This window comes from Vipera ursinii, assembly GCF_947247035.1.
Source record: "Vipera ursinii genome assembly, chromosome: 4".
NCBI classification, from domain to species: Eukaryota; Metazoa; Chordata; class Lepidosauria; order Squamata; family Viperidae; genus Vipera; species Vipera ursinii.
The window spans coordinates 85,976,624-86,002,779 of record NC_139514.1 but is presented as its reverse complement, the minus strand read 5'-3'; the positions used below and the strand labels follow the sequence as shown (position 1 = coordinate 86,002,779).

The 26,156-nt window shown below is 41.2% G+C and overlaps 1 protein-coding gene across 1 annotated transcript; it reads left to right on the top strand.

Moving 5' to 3' along the window:
- On the top strand, positions 1 to 21,317 carry CREG2 (cellular repressor of E1A stimulated genes 2; the record flags this gene model as incomplete). The annotated part of the gene is made up of 4 exons (XM_083363026.1): positions 1 to 650; positions 11,751 to 11,920; positions 19,908 to 20,021; positions 21,170 to 21,317. The coding sequence occupies exons 1-4, from the start codon at positions 195 to 197 to the stop codon at positions 21,315 to 21,317; spliced, it is 888 nt and encodes a 295-aa protein (XP_083219152.1). The 5' UTR covers positions 1 to 194.
- Positions 21,318 to 26,156: the final 4,839 nt, after the last annotated feature.

Below are 26,156 nucleotides of genomic sequence, written 5' to 3'. Positions count from 1 at the left end.
TTAACCAAAGGATAACATTGAATCAAGGAAACGAAAATGCAGCGGAGGCAGGCAGACGAAAAAAAACCGTCGTCACGGCTCGGAGTTCCGCGAATACTGGCCACAGGGAGGCGCCGCTCCCACAGCCAAAACCTTCCGGCATCTTTGCACTCAATTGCCAAGCTCAGCGTGTAGCCTCAGAGACTTGGCCCAAAATGTCCGGGTCCCGCTCGGAGATCAAGCTGCGGAGAAGAGCTCTATGCGTCTCCTGGCTTTCCTGGGCCCTCTGGGGCAGCTTGGCCCCGACTCCGGCTTGCGGGTACGTGATCGTGAATTCGGTCTCCTGGTCTGTGCCCAACGAGGTGGAAGAAGAGCTGGACAGCTCCTCCAACGAAGAGGCTCTCCCCGCCCTCCTTGAAGACACCAGCAGCATTTGGAAACAGAGCTACCCGGCCTCGGTGTACAAAGAAGAAGAGGAGATGCGGACCAGGCCGGGAACGGGAAGATCGAAGCAAATCTCTTCACCGTCGCGGATGTTTTCTTACCGGAGGGAGAGCTCCAAAGGAGCAGACAGCCCAGCGCTTCCTCTGGAGCAAGCAGCCAGAACGGCCCGGTTAATGATGCATCGCCACGGCTGGGGCTTCTTGGCCACGATATCAAGCCAAGAAAAGGTACCACCACCTTAAGCCGCCTCTCTGGTAGCAGGCGGGAAAGGAGGCGTTTGCGTTTTTCTCCCTCCGAACGCTGCTCTGCAACAGCGCTACCGTCTTCCTCTTTTCGAGCCTTTGTTGCTGCCATTCAGCTCTGTCCAGCCACGCACTGGCTCTGCTGAACAACGCGGTTTTCATTTGGGGACAAATCCACAGTTGAGTAGTGGCTTGAATGAGATGGCTTAATGGGCTTCCTTCCCCCTTCGTGAAAACAGGAGGACGATTTTGCCTCTTTACTGACACCTGCAAAAAAATAAAAATAAAATAAGATCCAAACCAAATCAATTAGAGGAAGAATACGTCCAATTTCCAATAATTGTCCAATAATTATTCCAATTATAATAGATTCAGATTTGGTCTTTGTTTTTTTACTATTTAAATATGGGGACCAAAATATTAACAGTTACTACTACAACACTAAAATTGAAATGTATTTTCCTTTCATTACTTAAAGAACCTTGATATTTCTGGTCCACTAACAATGGTGCCAGAAGATGCTTGTAATATACTAATTTCAAATTGCCTGCGATAAAGGGGTAGGAGCCAAATCTGAAATAATTTAAAATGCATGTTTAAGAATTGCTGCTCCAACAATGAAATGTGTGTTTGCATATTTACTCTTCTTATAACTTGGAAGCTAGGCATATGTAAGAACTTTCCAGAACAGCCTTTTATATATTATTATTTTAACAAAGAGATTCAGTTTGGTGTAGTGCTTATAAGGCACCAGGTTAAAGACCTAAAGACATGTCCCACCTCTGGTGTAAAGGCATCTGAGTGACGCTGGACCAGACATTCTTTTTCTCTGCCCTAGAAGAAACCAATGGCAAACCACTCCTGAAATCTTGTTAAGAAACCTGTAGGAGTCAAAACTTGATTGGAACACACAAAATCCAATGATATAGATATAGGATTTCAATAAAGTTACACATTTAATTCTGAGATCAAATATCACATCTCTATGATGGTCAAGATACTTCCTGTAATGGAATTGTGAAAGAGGAGTCAATTGTGACTTCATTTCCCAATATATGTCATTTTTTAAAACATGCACTTTATTTTTACATAGATATTGGGCATACTTGAAAATAGAATAGAATAGAATAGAATAGAATAGAATAGAATAGAATAGAATAGAATAGAATAGAATAGAATAGTGGAAGGGACCTTGGAGGTCTTCTAGTCTAGCCCTCTGCTCGAGCAGGAGAACCTATACCATTTCAGACAAATTACTGTCTAGTCTCTTCTTAAAAATCTCCAGTGATGGAGCGCCCACAATTTCTAAAGGCAAGCTGTTCCACAGGTTAATTGTCCTTACTGTCAGGAAGTTTCTCTTTAATTCCAGGTTGCTTCTCTCTTTGATCAGCTTCCAACATTGTTTTTTGTCCTGCCCTCTGGTGCTTTGGAGAATAACACGACCCTCTTCTTTGTGGCAGCCCCTCAAATACTGGAATACTGCTATCATATCGTCTCTGTTTCTTCTTTTCTTTAGACTAGCCAAACCCAAGTCCTGCAGCAGTTCTTCATATGTTTTAGTCTCTAGGCCTTTGATCATTTTATTTGCTCTTCTCTGAACTTTTTCCAAGGTCTCAACATCTTTTTTGTAGTATGGTGACCAGAATTGGTTGCAGTATTCCAGGTGTGGACTTACTAGGGTTTTATAAAGCGATACTAATACTTTGTGTGATCTTAATTTTATCCCTCTGTTTATACAGGATTGTATTAGCTTTTTTGGCTGCTGCTGCACACTAATTGCTCATAGTCAAGTGATCGTCCAGTAGGTCTCCAAGGTCCTTCTCACAGTTGCTGTTTTTGAGCCAGGTCTTGCCTAATCTGTACTTAAACCTTTGATTTTTCCTGCCTAAATGTAAAACTTTGCTTTTCTCCATATTCAAACTCATTTTGTTGGATAGGGCCCATTGTTCAAATCTCCCCTTCAATTCCCTCATCTAAGTCATTAATGAAGATATTAAAGAGTACTGGGCCTAAGACAGAGCCTGGTGGTACCCTACTGCTTACTTCTCATCATGTGGATGTAGTACCATTGAGGACTATTCGCTGAGTATGGTTTGTCAGCCAGCTACAGATCCAGTTGATGGCATTGTTGTCTATTCCACCTTTTTCTAGCTTACTAAGCAGCAGGTTGTGGTCTACTTTGTCAAATACCTTAATGAAGTCTAAGTGTACTATGTCCACAGCATTTTGCTGGTCTACTAATTTAGTCACTTTATCAAAGAATGAAATAAAATTGGTTTGGCATGATCATTTTTTTATATAAATATTTTATTAATTTTCTAGTTTTACAATCAAATACTTAATAGACAACGTGTTGTCTAGGTCCATTGGTAATTCAGTGGGATATATTAACTTCTTCAATCTAGATCCAATATTACACCATCAAATGTTTCCTCTCTTCTTCCAGTAGTACCTGCTTTCCCACACTAGACAAATACAATTCTTATTGTTATTAATAAATATATAATTGCATATCAACATCTTTGTTATATTTTTCTCATAATATCAATAATGTCAGTTTTAGGTAACTTTTCTAACCAAAACATATCTAATTGCATTTGCGCCTAATATCCATATGTTCAATCAGTATCCTGTTTTCGCTTTTTTATTATTATTTTAATTTCCCGTCAGTGTTCAAAATATCTCTACTGTTTATAATTTCAAAGTAAGTTATATTTGGGTAACCAAAAGTTTTCCTTATTCAAACTTCTTAGCATTTTCCTGCTACCCTTCTCATACCAAAATCTAATATTCTAATTACAAATCTTATCTTTCTAGTTATGATAATACTTCTATTTCTAGCAATTATCTAGTCTCCACCATATTCAAACATCTAGTTAATAATAAAATATCCCATCTAATGGATCAAAACTTCTATTTTCTTCAGTCTTACTCTTTCTTCCTTTTGTGTATATTGTTTGGAATAAGAAAGACCATTTGGTGAAAGTATTTTTGGAAGAACAAACCCATTGATATTCATTACACAACCTCCCTCCTTCTCCAATTCCCACAGTTCTTCTAACAGCTCTATCTTCCATTCAATCAGTTCTTCCTTTTCCTCAAACGTGTCCTGAATTCTTGATTGGCAAGATGTCTTTTCCATTTCTAATATTATCACTCTGTCTTCTAGTTCTTCAGTTGTCTGAATCTGTTGGTTAATTCTTTCCTTTAGGATCTCCATCTTTGGATCTGCTTCCTCTAGTTTTCCTTCTATTTTCTGAGTAGCTAGTTCCTTCTTTGTAGTCATGTTCTGGGTTTGTAAATTTAGATTAGAAAATTGTTCTTTTATTTCCTTTGTGTTATTTCTAGTCTCATCACAAGCTAAAGCAATAGTCTCTTGTATTAATTTCAACATGGAGAGAATTTCTTTCTGATCTTCATCCATATTTTCTTGGTGGTATATCAAACTGAAGACTTTGGGACCAGGTGTTAGAGATGGTTTTTTACCATTTAAAGCTGAGTATGGGACATCCATTTCATTTTTTGTAGGTGGTCTTTATAATAAAAATTGTTCATCAATCAAAGATTTGTAATCCAAAATATTCCACCATCTCAAGCAATGAAGTGTGTTTCTCCTGCAGGGAAATAGTTCCACTACACAGCTCTGAAAGTCAGTTAATATTTATATTTGTAGTTCAGGCAGGCTAGTTTCAAAATAGTTCATCATGTCTGCCACACTGATAAGCAGCCCAAAAATTTTTTTCCTCCTTTTCCCAGCTGCAGTCTTCAAAAGCCAGTTTCCAAGGACAGACAACAAAAGTCTTATCTAAATCTGGGCTTCAAGCCAAGTTTCCTTTAGGCATAAGAAATTGTAGTGCCGTAATTCACCACTAGATGTCATTAGTGCTGTTTTCCAGCTTTTTAAATCCAAACTTATATTACAAGCTTTTCAAATCTTTTTTTAAAAAAGTCTCAAAAACACTTTTACTCCCCAAATTTTAAAGCCATATATGTTATTAATTCCAAATTAATCTTGTAATTTTCTCTGTTTCCCCCAAGTAATTAGTTCATCACTTTTCTTTTCCTGAGGGAATGGGGTGGAAATTCCCCTTCCCTCTCTCTTCAGGGAGGGTGCTTTGGGCAGTTCTTTCCAGAAAGAAGTCTTAGAGTCATAAAGAGAGGATAGAGTCTCACCCAGATTCATCCTAGTTGCTGAAAGGTTGCTTGTTAGTGCTTATTCTCTTCTGTTGTCAGCAGCTTACATTCATGTAGCCAGTCTTTCCCCCACCGGTTTGGAAGGCTTCCTTGGATCAAACAGAAGGGCCACCACCCTCCCATGATCAACGAGGGTCCCCTCCTTGCTTGTCACCTCTATAGGGTCCCCAAGAGGGCGAAATCGAATATTCCACCACGACATCAAAACCGGAAGCCAGCATGATCTATTTTTGACAACCCCGTGCTGGCTACTGGTTATAACTTTGCTTCTAATGTAGTTAGAATAGAATTCTTTCTTGGCCAAGTGTGATTGTACACACAAGGAATTTGTCTCTGGTGCATATAATTCTGATCTTTATCTTATCCTACTTTTAAATGTATGAAGTATATGAAAATGCTTTCGTATACTGGTTTTCCAAGGCAAATATCATGGCTACTTAGATCACTTAGAATCTTCCCCATCTCTTCCAAAGTATTAAAACCCTACACTTAGTTTTTATTATTATTATTATTATTATTATTATTATTATTATTATTATTATTATTATTATTATTATTTGTATTTGTATACCGCCCTTCTCCCGAAGGACTCAGGGCGGTGAACAGGGCAATACATGTTAAAAAGACAAAATACAAAAATTAAAAAGATTAAACAAAATGCCCACAACTCTTACAATAGGTTAAAACACATTTAAAAGTAATAAAAACCCAACCCCATCCCATCAGGCCAGGCCAGCTTGTTCAAAGAGATACGTCTTTAGATCGCGCCGGAAGGAGCGAAGGTCAGGCGCCATCCGGAGCTCAACCAGAAGACGGTTCCATAAATCCGGCGTGCCCACAGAGAACACCCTCCCCCTGGGGGCCACCAGTTGGCATTCTTTGACCATTGGCACCCTGAGGAGGCCCTCTCTGTGGGAGCGTATTGGGCGGAGGGAAGTTGATGCCGGCCGCAGGTGCTCCCCAAGGTATTCCGGACCCATGCCATGTAGGGCTTTGTAGGTCAATACCAGCACCTTGAACCTCACCTGGAAGACAACTGGGAGCCAATGCAGCTCACGGAGCAGAGGTGTAACATGGGAGTATCGGGAGACTCCCAACACAACTCTTGTGGCTGCATTCTGTACCAGTTGGAGCCTCCGAGTGGTCTTCAAGGGCAGCCCCATGTAGAGAGTGTTGCAGTAGTCTAAACGAGAGGTCACGAGCGCATGAGTGACTGTACGCAGGGCATCCCGGTCTAGATAGGGCCGCAACTGGCGCACCAGGCGAACCTGAGCGAAGGCCCCCCTAGTCATAGCCACTATGTGATCTTCCAAAGTAAGCTGTGAATCTAGGACTCCCAAGTTGCGAGCCCTATCTATGGGGGGTAATAGCTCACCCCCCATAGAAAGAGATGGGATATTCTGAATATCCCGGGATGCCGGGATGCAAAGCCACTCAGTCTTGTCAGGGTTGAGTTGAAGTCTGTTCCTCCCCATCCAGACCCGAACCGCTTCCAGGCAATGGGACATCACGTCGAGGGCATCACTGGGGTGGTTTGGGGTCAAAATAAAAAGCTGGGTATCATCAGCGTACTGATGATACTCAACTTCAAAACCACGAATGATCTCACCAAGCGGTTTCATATAGATCTTGAACAGGAGAGGCGAGAGGACTGACCCCTGAGGAACTCCACAAACGAGAGGCCTCGAGGTCGACCTCTGCCCCCCTGCCAACACTGACTGCGAACGTCCCAGGAGATAGAAGGAGAACCACTGAAAGACTGTGCCTCCCACTCCCAATCCCCTGAGACGCCGCAGCAGGATACCATGGTCGATGGTATCGAACGCCGCTGAGAGGTCTAATAGGACTAGGACTGAGGAATGTCCCCTGTTCCGGTCCCTCCAGAGATCATTCACCAGAGCGACCAATGCTGTCTCCGTGCTGTACCCGGGCCTGAAACCCGATTGGTACGGGTCTAGATAATCCGCTTCATCCAGGACCAGAGGGAGCTGATGCGCCACCACACTCTCAACAACCTTCTCAAGAAAGCGAAGGTTGGACACCGGACGAAAGTTATTTAACACAGCTGGGTCCAAGGCAGGCTTCTTGAGGAGAGGTCTCACCACCGCCTCCTTCAAGACGGCGGGGAAACTGCCCTCACTCAAAGAGGCAGATATAACCGCCTGGAACCAGCCTCGTGTCCCCTCCCGAACCGCATAAACCAGCCAGGAAGGGCACGGGTCCAATAAACATGTGGTGGAGCTCAACCTCCCCATAATCCTGTCCACTTCCTCCGGAGTCACAGAATCAAACTCCTCCCAGATAATATTGACAAGACCGCCCGTGTCCTGATCGTCAGACTCTGCCCAGTCAGAGTCCAGACCGGTCCGAATCCGAGCGATTTTGTCCGGGCATCTACATATCAGATAATTGTCCCCTCAATTCTTCACCCAGATTATTAATTAAAATGTTGAATAGCATAAGGCCCTTTATTTGATACTGTTTTGCAAGTTGACACAGAATCATTTATGAGTATTCTCTGGATAGGATCAATCAGCCAATTATGAAGTCATTTACCAGTTCTGCCATCTCGCTCATTTTTAACTATTTTAATAATGCAGCAAAAAGTATATGATTCATAAGTTGCCTCACAGAAATTAATGCTAAGAAAGAGATGACCTGGATAAATTTTAACTTAAGAAGAAAGTAAGAGATTACACGAAGTTTGAGGATCTAAAGAAATTAAGCAAAGTATAATATGCTACAGAGATTTAAGGGACAACAGCTACAACAACCTATAATTTATCTAATTCCATGAAGGTATCTGAGCAGGTGTCACCAACCAGCTCACCTGAGCTGATCATGAAAAGCTAGGCAGGATAGTACTTGGACTTTATTGATCCCAGGAAATCCAGGCTAATAGGGTACATTGAGAAACTGAAAAATCTCCAAGAAGAAGGCAGTGGCAGCTCACTTCATTACTGCCTTAAAAACTATATGGATGGGCCCACAAAGTTCTCAGTAGTCAGACTGACTCAACAGCAATTTTGCTTTAATGTATTTATAATCTTTTCATTTAGAAATGTAAAAATAATGGGAATATTAATGTTTTTTGTTCCCAACTAACCTCAAGTATTAATAACATAAAAGTGATTAGATTCAGGTAGTCCTAGAATTACAACAGTTCATTTAGTGACTGTTTGAAGTTACAATGGCACTAAAAGTGACATGACTGTTTTTCATACTTATGACCATTGTAATATCCCCATGGTCACATGATTAACATTTAGACACTTGGCAACTGATTCCTATTTATGATAGTTGCAGTGTTCCAGAGTCATGTAGTCACCTTTTGCTTCTGGCAAGCAAAGTCAATGGGAAAGCCAGATTCACTTAAAGACCATGTTACTAACTTAACAACTGCAATATTCACTTAACATCTGTATCAAGAAAGGTCATGAAATGAAGCAAAAATAAGTTAAAATAATTATTAAAAAAATAATTAGCAATGGAAATTTTGGGCTCAGTTGTGGTTGAAAGTTGAGGACTACCTGTCATCATTTTTTAAAGTAGGGATGGGATCCTTAGGTCTCCAAATATTGTTCAGGTTGAACTACAACTTCCATCAATTCTTATTTTGGTTGAAGCCTATTGAGAGTTGTAATTCAAACATATATAACATTGAAGACCAGTTTCTCCAGTTCTCTATTAAAACTATAAAGAGCAAGTTAGGACAAAATTAAGAGAACTGTAGCAGCATTTTTGGATACAGCCTGGGGAAAAATAGGGATTATACTTGACAGGAGAAAAGGAAAAGTTAGGATTTCTCCTGGGCACACCTCAAGTCAGCATTTTGTTTGTGCAATTCATAAGCAATTTACTTTGTCCTCAAATTTAAATTCATTAGTTACCATTACATTGCAATGTGCAATCTGGAGAAAAATAACATGTATTACCTCCCTATTCTCTGAAGCACCTTTTAAAATTTAAACTGAAGTGGTGCACTACCCCAATTAACATCTTTGTTATATACAACAATATTGTTAAAATTCATGCAGAACTGGAGGACATTGCAGCTGACTCTAACATTCTTACAGCACAACTTTATACATGCCAAAATAAATCCTAATTTGATTGTCTTTCTAGCAGATTGAAGTCACAGCAGATTTATTTATTTATTTTATTTATTAATGGGATTTATATCCCGCCCTATCTCCCAAAGGACTCAGGGCGGCTAACAACAAAACATATAATAAGTACAGAAATTAAGATAAAAATAAAATTAAAATCATCTGTGCAATAAATTAAAATTAAAAATTAAAAATAAATTAAAAATTGTAAATATAATTAAAATGCCTGTCAGTCCAGGTCAGCCAGGTGGAAAAGGAGTGTTTTGAGGCCGCGGCGAAAGGACTGGAGATTTTGGGCCATTCGAAGCTCAGGGGGGAGCTGATTCCATAGGACTGGCGCTCCCACAGAGAAGGCCCTCCCCCTGGGGATCGCCAGCCGACAGTGCCTAGCTGATGGTACCCTGAGGAGGCCTTCTCTGTGTGAGCGTACTGGGCGATGGGAATTCGTTCCTGGCAGCAGATGGTCCTGCAAGTATCCCAGGCCTAAGCCATTTAGGGCTTTAAAGGTAAGTACCAGCACCTTAAATCTCACCCGGAGGGCAACCGGTAGCCAATGCAGCTCACGTAGGAGGGGTGTAATATGGGAGTATCGGGGTGCTCCCATCACTACCCGTGCAGCTGCACTCTGCACCAGCTGAAGCCTCCGGGTGGTCTTCAAGGGCAGCCCCATGTAGAGGGCATTACAGTAGTCTATACGGGAGGTAACGAGTGCGTGGGTGACTGTACGTAGGGCATCTCGGTCCAGAAAGGGGCGCAATTGGTATATTAGGCGAATCTGGGCAAATGCCCCCCTGGCCACGACTCCAATATGATCTTCAAAACTGAGTCGTGAATCTAGGAGGACGCCCAGATTGCGTGCTCTATCAATGGGAGGTAACATCTCTCCTCCTATAGTCAAAGATGGAACCTCTTGGACTAAACGAGATGACGGTAGGTAGAGCCACTCAGTCTTGGCCGGGTTGGGTCGAAGCCTGTTCTTTCCCATCCAAATCTGTACCGCTTCCAGGCAACGGGACATCACATCGAGGGCATCACTGGGTTGGTTCGGGGTGGAGATGAATAGTTGGGTATCATCAGCATATTGATGATATTTCACCCCAAAGCCACGGATGATCTCTCCCAGCGGCTTCATATAGATGTTGAACAGGAAGGGCGAGAGCACCGATCCCTGAGGCACTCCACAACTAAGGGGCCTAGGGCTTGACCTCTGCCTCCCTGCTAACACCGTCTGCGAACGGTCCGAGAGGTAGGAGGAGAACCACCGCAGAACGGTGCCTCCCACTCCCAACCCCTCAAGACGACGCAGTAAGATACCATGGTCGATGGTATCAAAAGCCGCTGAGAGATCTAATAGCACCAGGACAGAGGAATAACCTCTATCTCGGGCCCGCCAGAAATCATTCACCAGTGCGACCAATGCCGTCTCCGTGCTATATCCGGGTCTGAAACCCGATTGGTACGGATCCAGATACTCAGCTTCCTCCAGGATGGCTAACTCAGAAGGTGAAATAAGACTGCAACTATAGTAATTAGTATTTGGTTGGTAGATCACCAAGAAATCTTATCTGGAAGTCCAAAAAATAATATAAAAAGAGATAATAGCAATCCATTATTCCAGGGGTTCCCAACCCCCAGTCCGTGGACCAGCACCGGGCCACAGCATGCTAGAAACTGGGCCACACAAACAAGTGAAGTCCTATCCATGGGATGCAAGCAGTATCTGAAACCATGCCCTTTCCAATCCATGGAAAAACCTCTCTCTACGGAACCAGTCCCTGGTGCCCCAAAGGTTGGGGGCCACTGCACTGCATTATTGTTAGCACAACCACCAAGGAGGGGAAAAACTGTACTTAGAGATATGCATACATACACCAAAGATCGAGCTCAATTTAAGGGAACGTTTCATCTTGAAAAGTAACATTTAAAAAATCTTGCATTAAATATTTTGCCATCCATGCTTAAAGATCAAGGTAAACTATCACTTTCAGATCTTGTTATAAGTAGCTCTTCATATATGACACACATAAGGCATTTGTATCTGCAGTTGCCTTTATATTCTTGTTTAAAACATTTGATTTTAATTACTTTTATGCAGTGCTTTTTTTGTTAAAAAAAAAAAAGGTGCCGGAACTCACACACGTCATACAATCTGCCTTGCCTACCCTACAAAGTTCCATCCAAAAAAGGTGCCGGAACTCCATTCTGGGCGTTCTATGACAAAAAAAGCCCTGCTTTTATGGCATTCTGCTTTATTCAACTTGCAGTGAATAAATGGGGTATAACACTGATAAACAAAAGTAGGTGAATAAACAAAAATGCAGTTTCACTAAATTGCTTAAAATTCTGTTAGAAATATTTAGCTCTCTGCATAGAATTATTGTTCCCCAAACAATATAACTTTATAAAATTATCACAAATACTAGAAAGGTATGCAGTAATATATTTTATGAAGGAAGTCTTTATTATTTCTGCACTACAACTATTCCTTTTTATTAGTTTCTAAATGGTGTGTGATAAAAATACTAAATTTGATCTGAAATACTGAACAAAAAAATACCAAAAAAAGTATCTATGAGTACGAGAATAAAACTCCCTTTCTCTTCAATAGATACCTTTTCTATTTCTTTCTTACTGTTTCAGATTAAATGTGATCAATTGCAAATCTCTTCTGATATCCAACAGAGTTCAAAGTAAGAAATTCCAATATCTAGATTTTAAACTTGCTTCAAAAATATTTGCAACAAAGGTGCTTTATAAGAGCTAATCATTTGGAATTTTTCAGATCCAAGGGACACCATTTGGGACTTGTTTATCTATCAGTGATGGCCCCACAGACAACAGCACTGGGATTCCTTACTTTTACATGACTCCAAAGGATAAAACTGTAGGTGACCTGGTGAAAAACTCAGCTGCTTCACTGACATTACCTGAGGCAGAAGGAGATTTTTGCAGGTACAATAATTTTGGAAACTTTTACTGCATAATTATTTATTTATTTGTATCCCACCTTTATTATTTTTACAAATAACTTCAGGAGGTGAATATCTCCAAATACTCCTTCCTCCCCTTAATTTCTCCACAACAACCCTGTGAAGTGGGTTGGGTTGAGACAGTGACCAGCCCAAGCTGGCTCTCATGGCTAAGATGGGACTAGAACTCACAGACTCCTGCTTGCTAACTGGGTGCCTTAATGCAGGGGTCCTCAACCTGTGGTCTGTGGACCGGTACCGGGCAGCGGCATGCTAGAAACCGGTCTGCGCAAACAAGCAAAACTCCATCCGCGGGATGCAGGCAGTACATGAAACCATGTCACCTCCAGTCTGCAGAAAAACCTCTCTCCAAGGAACCAGTCCCTGGTGCTCAAAAGGTTGGGGACCTCTGCCTTAATCACTAGACAAAAGTGGCTCATTTTTAGAACAAAAACCTTTTAGGGTCTTTCCAAATAGCAATTGCAGCACAAAAATGTGTTGTTACTCCTTATTTCCTTTGAGAGACGTATGCATAGTCTTTCAGCACTGTTGAAAGTGGTTGTTCTGGAAAGCCATCAAGTCCAAAATATAATCCAAAGACAGGAAAGAAACAAAATCAGAAAATTCCTTTTTAGTTATATATCTAGGATAGCAAGTCATAGTTATATTTTCCAAAACAGAAGCAAATGACAATATAAGTTTTCCAATTCAGTCGCTTTAGAAATAATTATCTACAGTCCACTTATTCATTTATGCAGTTTCACAGATTCTTAAACATTCATTAACACAGAAAACTATACCTTTGCCAAGTACAAAGCTGACTTCTTAAATGAAGAACACATATACTTTTTCCTGAGTGTGTGATATAACAGATAAATTTGAAAATTTTAAACAAATTCTAGTCAGACAAACAGGCAGGCAATGACCAAGCAGGGTGCAAGAACTGTGATCCAGGCAAAATGATGGTAGTCTAATTTATAGGACTAATGGGCTCCATTTTGATCCATTTAAACAACTGACAGTAGCTGAGCTTGAAGTTCAAAATACTACCTTAGATTGACTTTTACTACCAATAATGTACAGCTAATATAATAGCATAAGGAATAAATAAAGCTAGAAAAACAATTTGCCATCTCAGATGGTTTATGTTTGGGGTTATGACAGAATGCTGAGCAGTTTAATATTGCATTTGTACTCTAAAGTGGGGGGGTCCCCAACTCCTTGTCCACGGCCCAGTACCCATTGGGAACTGGGCTGAGCAAGCAGCGGGCAAGTCAGCAAGCACACAAAGCTCCATTTATCCAAGCAGTGGGCGTGAACTCATCCCCTCTCCCCCCTACAACCACTGCTGTCAGTTTGCAGAGACAGAAAGGTTGGGGACTGCTGCTCTGAGGAACAGGAAAGGCCTATAGGATTTTTTATTTTAACAAAAACCTGTCTTAGGTATGTACATCTTGATGGGGAGTGGAAATGTAATAGGAGAACAGTTTGCAGTTCTATTAACATATTCACCTCAGCAGGGGACAGTGCTTCCAAGAAGTGTTCGAAACTAAGCAACATCACATCTGGTTAATAGTTGGATAAGGGAGCACAGAGGAATTTCAGGACAGAAAGCAAAACTGAGAAGTCAAAAAAATATTTTCTGGAAGAAGGCAGAGTCAAACCTGTTTTACTTTATAAAATTGGCAAACAACTCTGCATGGATGCAATCAGCAGGAGATGGAACTCAAACTTGAGTCTCTTAAAGGTAAAGGTAAGGGTTCCCCCGCACATGTGTGCTAGTCATTTCCAACTCTAGGGGCCGGTGCTCATTTCCGTTTCAAAGCTGAAGAGCCAGCACTTGTCTGAGGACATCTCCATGGTCATGTGGCCAGCATGACTAGACGCCAAAGGCACACGGAACGCTGTTACCTTCCCACTGTAGTGGTCCCTATTTTTCTACTTGCATTTTTACGTGCTTTCGAACTGCTAGGTTGGCAGAAGCTGGGACGAGTAACAGGCGCTCACTCTGTTACGCGGCTCTAATCCTATAACATTGTTTAAAATATATTCCCTTTTTTAATAGCCAAATTATTTACTGAAAGAACAACACCATCATATTTTATTTTATTTTTTCATTATGGGACTACCAATCTTTGTCACTGACCATAATTCTGCTTGCTTTGTTTAATCCTAAGCATCAATATCTAATGTCTACTTGGTAGAAATATTTAAATTTAGCTGTTATGACTTCTAGCAAATAAACATGAGATATACTTTCATTGTGCATTAAGAAGGTTGTGCTCAGAATTCAACTCCACAGAGTTGAATTTGTGTTTGCTTCTGTATGTATTTATTATATTTTTATCAGCCACAGCTGAGAGTCCAAGTGGTTCATTGTCTGAAACATATATGTGTTTTGTTTTTGTTTTTTAAAAAAGCTGTACACTAGGTGAAGCTTATCATGAAACAACTTGTTGGATGAGCATCACTCTTGAAGTTTGAAGTTTGCCGTAGTGCATCAGTATAATTCTTTATTTTTCTTGACACTGCGAATGATTAGATACAGAGCAGATAAAATGGTTACTCCCATAGATGTGATGCTGGCAGCATTGTTAGAGACATATATTTTAATAAGCAGGTTGCTTGTCTCTCAGCCATTTTTAACTGGGAATTTCTGTTGAGTGAAAAAACAAACAAAAAGTAGGTGGGATGAAAAAATTATCAGCATATGATTCACTTGGAATTACATAAGACTTTGTGTCCTTATAATCTACAATCCATTTATTGTATACATATATTTTGTTTTGAGATGATTGAGTATATTGTGCTTATAGTAAATAAAAATATTTTCAAATATCAGCCTAAAAGTTTAATAATAATAATAATAATAATTTAAAAAAAAAGTTGGAAGGGACCTTGGAGGTCATCTAGTCCAACCCCCTGCTCAGGCAGGAAACCCTATACCATTTTGGACAAATGGCTGTCCAGTCTCTTCTTAAAAACATCCAGTGTTGGAGCATTCACAGCTTCTGGAGGCAGGTTGTTCCACTGGTTAATTATATTAGTCTATTTCTATTAATTTACATTATGTAGAATATAGATTATTTCTATCAATAACGTTATGTAGTGACAGTTCAGTTTTTATTGAGCCAAATCTCCCTGCATGATAAGCACATTAAAAAAAATATTAGAATAACCCTGTTCTTCAGAACTATATTTTTCCTTCCTTACCATTGTAACCTGTCCTCAGCCCTTACCAAAAATATTGTGATATTAATTATGAAAACATTGGAGTTTTTTCTGTATTCATTTCCTGCTTATCTGTAAATCTATCTGCTATTTTTTACCAAATTGTTCTGTTGAAGTATATACCGTATATACTTGAGTATAAGCCGAATTTTTCAGCCCACTTTTTGGGCTGAAAAATTCCACTTCGGCTTATACTCCAGTCAACAAAAAAACTTACCCAGGACTTGTGCGCGGCCGAGGCTTTGGTGCTTCCGGGATCGCACGCACCTCTCCCAAGCCACCGCCGTCCGAGACCTGCCGAAGTTTGGGGAGGTTTGGGGAGGTGCGCGCGCATCTCCCCAAACCTCCCCAAACGTCGGCAGGTCTCCGTTCCTCCTGCCGACGTTTGGGGAGGTTTGGGCGCCTCCCCAAACCTCCCCAGGTCTCCGTTCCTCCGCGCAGACCTGCCGACGTTTGGGGAGGTTTGGGCACCTCCCCAAACCTCCCCAGGTCTCCGTTCCTCCTGCCGACGTTTGGGGAGGTTTGGGCACCTCCCCAAACCTCCCCAGGTCTCCGTTCCTCCGCGCAGACCTGCCGACGTTTGGGGAGGTTTGGGCGCCTCCCCAGGTCTCCGTTCCTCCGCGCAGACCTGCCGACGTTTGGGGAGGTTTGGGCGCCTCCCCAAACCTCCCCAGGTCTCCGTTCCTCCTGCCGACGTTTGGGGAGGTTTGGGCGCCTCCCCAGGTCTCCGTTCCTCCGCGCAGACCTGCCGACGTTTGGGGAGGTTTGGGCACCTCCCCAAACCTCCCCAAACGTCGGCAGGTCTCCGTTCCTCCTGCCGACGTTTGGGGAGGTTTGGGCACCTCCCCAAACCTCCCCAGGTCTCCGTTCCTCCGCGCAGACCTGCCGACGTTTGGGGAGGTTTGGGCGCCTCCCCAAACCTCCCCAGGTCTCCGTTCCACCGTGCAGACCTGCCGGCGTTTGGGGAGGTTTGGGCACCTCCCCAAAACTCCCCAGGTCTCCGTTCCTCCTGCCGACGTTTGGGGAGGTTTGGGTGCCTCCCCAAACCTCCCCAGGTCTCCGTTCCTCCGCGCAGACCTGCTGACGTTTGGGGAGGTTTGGGCGCCTCCCCAAACCTCCCCAGGTCTCCGTTCCTCCTGCCGACGTTTGGGGAGGTTTGGGCGCCTCCCCAAACCTCCCCAGGTCTCCGTTCCTCCGCACAGACCTGCCGACGTTTGGGGAGGTTTGGGCGCCTCCCCAAACCTCGGCAGGTCTCCGTTCCTCCGCACAGACCTGCCGACGTTTGGGGAGGTTTGGGCGCCTCCCCAAACCTCCCCAAACATCGCGCAGACCTGCCGACGTTTGGGGAGGCGCCCAAACCTCCCCAAACATCGGCAGGAGGAACGGAGACCTGCCGACGTTTGGGGAGGTTTGGGGAGGCGCCCAAACCTCCCCAAACGTCGGCAGGTCTGCGCGGAGGAACGGAGACCTGCCGACGTTTGGGGAGGCGCCCAAACCTCCCCAAACGTCGGCAGGAGGAACGGAGACCGCGCGCAAGTCCTCGGTAAGCTCCGGGCGGTCACTTGCTTCGCGTCTCCTGAGGGAAGGGGGGGCGACTGGAACAGGCGTGTTTCCTCACCTGCTGGGCGCCGCGATTTGCCCGGGGAATGCGCGGGCCCCGAATGGCAGCGTGGAGTGAGGAAGCGGACAGCCAGGGCTTCCCCGAGAGCCGCGGCCACACAGGGTATTCCTGTGTATTCAGGCTTGCAAAATGGCGGATCCAGCCTCCGCCGGCGGCGGAGGCTTGCAGAACGGTGGATCGGCTTATACTCGAGTCAACAACTTTTCCCAGTTTTTGGGGGTGAAATTGGGGGTCTCGGCTTATACTCGAGTCGGCTTATACTCAAGTATATACGTAGAAAGGAACTGGGAAGAAAGGAAAAATCTATAAGCTTTCACCTGGAAGAGAGCTTCACAAATGCATCTTTCCTCTAGGAACCATTTCATAGGATTTCCATCTCTTCCAATAAGGAGAATGTCTGGAATTTTTACTAGCTAAGAAGAATATGGTCCCAGACAGGTACCCATTTGTTGAATGCCTACTATAGTGAACATGGCTGGTCATAAAGCATCCATTTCACAAACTAGTAAATTGGTGGCAAAAATAGAAGCACCTTGCCTAGAAATGGAACATATGACAAAGTACACATTAAGAATGCTCTACAAACACAATTTCCTTTTTCACTCCATCCCTGGAGAACATATTATTTGCATATAGATCTTACCTAGTTATACAAGACAGCGCTTCACTTTGAAGGATTTCAGACTATTTGGTATTCACAAGCAAAGTAAAAGTTTATGTCAAGGGGAAACCTCCCCAGGTCTCCGTTCCTCCTGCCGAAGTTTGGGGAGGTTTGGGCGCCTCCCCAAACCTCCCCAAACGTCACGCAGACCTGCCGACGTTTGGGGAGGCGCCCAAACCTCCCCAAACGTCGGCAGGTCTGCGCGGAGGAACGGAGACCTGGGGAGGTTTGGGGAGGCGCCCAAACCTCCCCAAACTTCGGCAGGAGGAACGGAGACCTGGGGAGGTTTGGGGAGGCGCCCAAACCTCCCCAAACGTCGACAGGTCTGCGCGGAGGAACGGAGACCTGGGGAGGTTTGGGGAGGCGCCCAAACCTCCCCAAACTTCGGCAGGAGGAACGGAGAACTGTCTGCAAGCAAGCAGTAATGTCTCAAAAAAAATTAAAGAAAATCCTGGAAACTTTCCAATTCATCAGACACAGTTGAGTCAAAGATAAAACTTTGGGAGCAGCATCCATTTCTGCCTGGAAATGTCTAGTTTCTGGTTGCAACAGGACTCACCAAAGGACTCTGAAACAACAATACTTGAAAAATAAAATTGAGTTTGAGCTGATCCTTTGAAACTATCTTCATACATAAATGTTACTGTTACATAGATTGGGACAAAAAGAAGTCCTAATATTATACAAAATTCAAAATAAAATACAGTGGGACAAAAAAGTATTTAGTCAGCCACCAATTGTGCCAGTTCTCCCACTTAAAAAGATGAGAGAGGCCTGTAATTTTCATCATACAGTAGGTATACCTCAACTATGAGAGACAAAATGGGGGGAAAGAATCCAGGAAATCACATTGTAGGATTTCTAATGAATTTATTTGCAAATTATGGTGGAAAATAAATATTTGGTCAGTAAGAAAAGTTCATCTCAATACTTTGTTATATACCCTTTGTTGGCAATGACAGAGGTCAAACGTTTTCTGTAAGTCTTCACAAGTTTTGCACACACTGTTGCTGGTATTTTGGCCCATTCCTCCATGCAGATCTCCTCTAGAGCAGTGATGTTTTGGGGCTGTCGCTGAGCAACACAGACTTTCAACTCCCTCCAAAGGTTTTCTATGGGGTTGAGATCTGGAGACTGGCTAGGCCACTCCAGGACCTTGAAATGCTTCTTATGAAGCCACTCCTTCGTTGCCCGGGCGGTGTGTTTGGGATCATTGTCATGCTGAAAGACCCAGCCACGTTTCATCTTCAATGCCTTTGCTGATGGAAGGAGGTTTTCACTCAAAATCTCACAATACATGGCCCCATTCATTCTTTCCTTTACACGGATCAGTCGTCCTGGTCCCTTTGCACAAAAATAGCCCCAAAGCATGATGTTTCCACCCCAATGCTTCACAGTAGGTATGGTGTTCTTTGGATGCAACTCAGCATTCTTTCTCCTCCAAAAACAAGTTGAGTTTTTACCAAAAAGTTCTACTTTGGTTTCATCTGACCATATGACATTCTCCCAATCCTGTTTTGATCATCCAAATGCTCTCTAGCAAACTTCAGACAGGCCCGGACATGTACTGGCTTAAGCAAGGGGACACGTCTGGCACTGCAGGATTTGAGTCCCTGGCGGCGTAGTGTGTTACTGATGGTAGCTTTTGTTACTTTGGTCCCAGCTCTCTGCAGGTCATTCACTAGGTCCCCCCGTGTGGTTCTGGGATTTTTGCTCACCGTTCTTGTGATCATTTTGACCCCACAGGGTGAGATCTTGCGTGGAGCCCCAGAACGAGGGAGATTATCAGTGGTCTTGTATGTCTTTCATTTTCTAATAATTGCTCCCACAGTTGATTTCTTCACACCAAGCTGCTTGCCTATTGCAAATTCAGTCTTCCCAGCATGGTGCAGGTCTACAATTTTGTTTCTGGTGTCCTTCGACAGCTCTTTGGTCTTGGCCATAGTGGAGTTTGGAGTGTGACTGTTTGAGGTTGTGGACTGGTGTCTTTTATACTGATAACAAGTTCAACCAGGTGCCATTCATACAGGTAACGAGTGGAGGACAGAGGAGCCTCTTAAAGAAGTAGTTACAGGTCTGTGAGAGCCAGAAATCTTGCTTGTTTGTAGGTGACCAAATACTTATTTTACCGAGGAATGTACAAATTAATTAATTAGAAATCCTACAATGTGATTTCCTGGATTCTTTCCCCCCATTTTGTCTCTCATAGTTGAGGTATACCTATGATGAAAATTACAGGCCTCTCTCATCTTTTTAAGTGGGAGAACTGGCACAATTGGTGGCTGACTAAATACTTTTTTGTCCCACTGTATTTATAATGTGAGCACCTAGAATTAAGCAAATAAATGCATTTGTAAGCAAACATGTCTTTCTTATGAAAAGGTCTTTATTAACTAAATAATGATTCTGTTTTGGGTTTATTTGGATATTAATTATTATACATGTCTATGCTTATAGAAAAACAATTGTTGATCCCAATGATCCAAGGTGTACCAGGCTAACTTTTATTGGAAAGATGGTTACAGTGCCTCCAGAAGAACTGGAATCTGTCAAGCAAGCTCTGTTTTCTAGGTCTGTATGAATCTACTATTATCCTCTGAAGTGTGTCTGGTGGGAAGAGGTGGAGAGAATATAAAATGAGTATTTGAAGTATTATTGGGAAATGTAAGCACTGTTTTCCTGAATACCAGAAAGTCTTTGGAAGAAATTACTTACTAATCAGATTGTACAGGTAGTCCTTAACTTATGACCATAACTGAGACCATAACAATTGCTAAGCAAGGCAATTGTTAATTGGGTTGCACCCAATTTTATGAGCTTTTTGCCACAGTTGTTAAGCAAATCATTGTGGGTTTTTAAAATGAATCACCCAATTATTAAGTGAATCTGGCTTCTCTCATTGACTTTGCTTGTGGGAAGTGCTCTGGGAAGGTCTCAAATGGCAAACATGTGGCCCTCAATGCTATAACCGTTGTAAACACATGCCAATTGTCAAGTGCCTGAATTTTAATCATGTGACCACGGAGATGCTGCAAAGGTCATAAGTGTGAGGACCACATGATTCAGCATCACTGTAATTTTGAACAGTCACTAAACAAATGGTTGCAAGTGAAAGATTACCTGTAATTGAAGGCAAACATTCATTCCAGCCATTATTAAGTTCTTTTAAATTCCTTTTGGTCAAAGGCTCAATTCTAATGATATCACTGTTAACTGAGTAATATCCAAGTTCAGCATGAAGAAATAATAGATAACAAAGTAACTGATCAAATTAAATGGATTTTTCTTACTCTGGAATAGCTCAGTTTTAAGATTATGAAAATTAAAAAATCCAAAGATTGAATTTCCCTGTGACATACATTACTTCTGGTTTGTTTTTTTTTTTTGCTTTGCATGCATCCCATATTATAATAGAACTAGAATAATTGTTTTGAGTTCCTTCTCTCCATTCTTTCCAAGTCATGACATAATTTATGGATATATATGTATGGATATATGAATAAAATGAAAAGCAAAAAGGATACATTTTCAAGAGGCATTTTGCAATGATTAGCCAATAACATTTGACAAATCTTGCAGTTCAAACAATCACTGTTTAAATGTTAATTGCTATATTTTCTAAATATAATACTGAACTGATCTTAAAAATATTAATTTCATAGACAAATCTATAAAATAATGTAACCCAATCATTTCTGGCTCTTTGGTTCTTTTTCCAGGCACCCAATAATGAGAAAATGGCCTCGCAATTATGAATGGTTCTTTATGAAAATGAATATTGAACATATATGGCTACAGGACTGGTATGGAAGAGTTACAACTATTACTTTGGAGGAATATTTCAAAGCAGTTCCTAGTAAAACGTAATTGAATTTTTAAGTATGAATTCAGCTTTTTCATATTTAATTCAAAACAAAGAGTGTTATATACCATGTTATCATGTATTTATTTAATAATATTTTTGTGTAAAGTTTTGAATGTGGTTTCATCTTAACTGGAGCAGACTTACTTTTGAATATTAGAAAAAAAGCTGCAGATGTTAAAAAAGTCTGGAGACATATCATACTAATTTATTGCTTAAGATGTTTTGAATACTTTTGGATTTTTATAAATATGAATCTCACAAGATCTATTGTAATAATAAATTCTAAAACTGGATATAAATTGCAAACCTAGATGTAATGAGTGGTATAATGATTGGTATATTAATATCTCTAACTGCTATTAATCAAACATCCAATAACATATTTTACATATGTTGCATTTTATTTAAATTTATATTACAGATTTAGTTTTTCCATAGCTACAGATTTATCTTTTAAACAATTTAGAAATAAGCTTTATGAAAAAAAATAGAAAAAAGCTAAGATCTGTAACTTTCCAGCAATCATTAGATAATTTACTTCATTTCATTATCTCAGACCAACATACAACATAGTAAGAATACTGCTGGCAATTATGGTTCTGCACGTAAATATTAATGTAAGGAACTGCCTCAGTTAAGCCTCTCAAAAAAGCACAACTCTTGAAACTTGCATTATCCCAACAGGAACGTTTATTGGAAAGTACTGATAGCAGGATAGTAAGGCAGGATCTGAGGATTTCCTGCACAAAAAATTACATGAAAAGAGCCCTTTCAAACCCCACCCCCAATGTCCAGCAGGCTGGTTTGAAATGAACCAATACATAGGTGTTAAATTGTTGCGGGAAAGAACCAATAAGATGCCGTTCTCAGGGCTATCAGGTTTCTCTGTGGCTTCTTCCCATCCAACTGGAGTTAAGGCAGATCGCTGGAGGTACATTCCTTTCACACCCCAAGTGAGATACTTCAAAGAGGATAGAACAAAGCAATGGAAGTACATTGCAGAAGACTCCTAAGTTATTCCTACCCCCCTTTCCCAGCACTAGCATCCCCTCCCCAATAGAATGGCAGAACCCGAAAATAAAAGCATAAGAAAGAAATACATTGAGGGTCTGACAATTAAACTACTGCATGAGACCCTTGCTTCTTTTCAGAACTTCTTTGCTTCAGGAAGAAGAGATCTAAGTTTTTCCTTCATATCCAATATTATATTTTTGCTATTATTTAAGTCTGAACAAGCCACAGAGAATATTAACAATACTGTGAATTTTAAACGGTAGTTTATATTTATTTGGTCGATTGATTGATCAATCGACTGATTGACTTATATCCCTCCATTCTACATTGGTGAGTTCTCATGGTGACCAACAAAAGTTAAAAATGATAGCATTAGCTAGCTGATAATTTAAAACCAACATGTCTTCATAATTTGTAAAAAATGTCCTGGTATCTCACACAAATATGGCTTTCATAGTGCCAAGATAAAAGCAACACACATACCTTAAATTACCTGTTGCGGGTATATGCCATTTGCATATGGGCAACGCAGGATTTATGTAGCTTGTTGACTGCAAAGTGAGTTGTGCCCAGAAGTATTTTGGGAGGCATTTCAATAGTTTTGAAAAGAGAAATAGGGGCTTTAAACATCTGTAATGTGTGAAGAATCTATTTTGCTTCCTCACCTTCCCATATGCAAAGTTTGAGTCCTTTCTACTTTGCAAGCTTTGGACAGTAAAGGTAGGAGTCTACTGACTCTGCTAGTCATTGCCAGCTATAGGGGTGATGCTCATTTCCATTTCAAGGTCATTGAACCAGGGCTGTCCACAGACATTTCTGCAGTCATGTGGTCATAGAGCACTGTTACCTTCCCATTGAAGTGGTACCTATTTATCTACTTGCATTTGTATGCATTTGAACAGCTAGGTTGGCAGGAGCTGGGGTGAAGGCGGGAGCTTACCCCATCACATGGAGCTTGGGTCTCAAACCCGGGCTGCTGCTTTTCCAGCCAACAAACTCAGCATCTTAACTCTGAGCCACCACACCACCTAGTGAATTGTATATTTATTTAAGTACTCATTTCCTTACTTATTTTTTATTCTATCAAACTTAGAGACTGCCCATCTCTCAGAGCCATTATTTTTTGGATCAGTGTTGGCTTGAGGCATTTCCCGCACTTAATGGAGGGATCCTCATATAGCTTTCCACCTTAAAGAGGCCCATTTTTCCTTATAGTCTCTATTAAAATACAAAAGTCAGAATAAGCGTATGCTAAACTCCTCAATGAAGTTTTCTTCACCTAACATTTCCCTAGTTGTGTTATAGTGATGCCATAAGATGAAATGTGTAAAATTTACTATGGAGATCTTAATTTGTTGATTTTGACTGGCAAAGTAAAATCATTATGTATTCAATCATAAAAAGGAGTATTCAGGATCGGAATTTGTGACTTAACATGGACAGTATTTTAATATAGTTATATATCTGTAATATTAATGTTTGAAGACTAGCAGGCATTAAGCTTTCTAACAAAACAGCTCCATGACAATTATCATATTTTATATCAGCTATATTTCTGGTGAAAAATGATTTAAAATTATAATTGTAACTGGGTACAATTACACAGCAAGTAATATAGTGCTTGTGGAAGAAATAAGCATTATTTTATCTACTGCTAGTTAACCAAAGAATGTATTTCAAAAATGGATAAAAATGTTTTCCTTATTTTGCCCTACTTGTTCATTTCCACTTATGAATGACATGATCATTGTAACACACTAATCAAACATTAAATGTTAATACAATCAAATATTAATAAAGTATTAATGGAAATTAGAATTATTTTATTAATGAAGTACATTATTGCCTGGTGTAAGGTATGAACTCAGCCATTTATCCTTTTAAGTCTAAACATTGTTTCCAGTAGTAGTATAACCACATTAGTTTGGAAATCTGAAAATTGTAATCACAATTCAAGATCATTGAAAAATAAAACAGTTCAAGATGATTAAATGCCAGAAGCAGACATACATATAAAAACAAGAAAATAACAATAAATGAGGATGATAGAAATAAATGAAAGGTCTCCAAATTTTAATATTGAAAGAGAAATTTAAAACTGAATATGCTCCAGTGGAAATTTACTAGGTGGATGGATTTGCATATATTGGGTGGAGAGGCAGCAAAGGCTGTAAAGAGCTCCTCCAAAAGTAAAAGTTTTATTTTATTTTACTTTATTTTTATTTTAACTTTTTAACCTCTTTTAATATTGTATTTTAACCTACCTCTTTTAAACTTTTTAAACCCATTTTTAACCCATTTCAACCTTTTAAACCATAGTTTTAAACTTATTTTTAAACCTGTTTTAACAAACCTGAATGGGGAAAAGAAGGAAGAGACAGCACTCTGCAGCAGAAAGTATATCCAAGCCTTTGAAGCAGCAGAAAATGGAGGATTATATTGCAAACAGTCTGCTCCAGTAAGTAACTCATTCGCAGGCACCTTATCAGATAAATTTAATTTATGTGACTCATTGGAATGGGACTTATAAACCGAACTGGAGAGCAGACAGCGTGTGGAGTTGTCCTCCTCCCTCTTGGAGAATGGCTCCCCTCCTTGGAATCTGGCAACAGCCTCTTTTACACAGGAGGGAGATGTAACAAATTTGAAGGGGGAAAATGTGACAGACTTCCTCTCTAGACAATGTTTGCTTACAGCTCAAACTGTAGACTCAATATATAATCTCTTGTCAATTGTCATGGATAAGGTTGATTGTCTGAAAGAGTCTTTTGCAGAGTTTGTTAGGAGCCACCCAAATACTGTGGAAGGACTTGGGAGGATAACCATGGACAGACATGGGATGGCTAACTCAGAAGGTGAAACTAGAGAAGGACCCTGTTCTCCTCCCAAAAATGTGAACACCTACAGAGAAAACACTCAATCAGGCAAAGGTCTAAGAGATGACCAATATAACTACAGTCTGCAAACTAACCAGGTTACTTTGCAAATTTATGACAAGAGAGTAAATAGAAGGTGTTGGAGCAATAGAAAAGCTATTAGGCTGTCCCTGAGCCAGCTGCTCCGCTGTGAATTCACTCTGATAGATCTACTACATGCAGAGTGGCTGCCAGCAAGAACACAATGTATGAGAATTCTCCTATCATTCAAGCAGGCCACAATTCCCTCCATGCTCTTCAGAATGAAGCCCTTTCTGAGCTTTTTCTCAATATTTCCAATAAGGGTCTTTTGCTCAGAAAAAGTGTGCCCACTCCTGAAACAGCGTCACCAAGAGGGAACTGTCGCTTTAAATCTAGGCTGCAACAGCCCTCACACTACTAAGCCTGAGGCTGCTGCAACTGAACTGAACCTGAGAAAGCAAAGAAGCAATATACGAGGATGTGCCAGAGGAAATGTTGATTGACCTATTCAGTGCATTGCCAGAACCTGAGCAAGTTAACATCATTCAAAGATTGGACGACCTAAAAGAGGCACTGACAACAACCCAATCTACAGCAAAGCCTCTATTTAATTTGGCTCCACTAAACACGCAACCTTGTGACAAGATATTTAATCAACAATCTGCCTTTATCTCAACAGTAAAAAAGGTGTTGTCACACAGGCTGAGAGTGGAGTAACTGCACTGACTGACCCAGCCTCTGAGAAACAACTGAAAGACAAAGGGCTTCATCACACAGTGCCCCCTAAGCTGACAAACACTAAGGACATAATCCAGCTTCCATCCTCATTTGATTTAGAAGTTCCCACAACATCTTTCCACAAGATGAACCCTCAGCCATGCCCCTCCAAAAATGGACATAAATCTACATTTATAGACTTAAGCCAGAGTA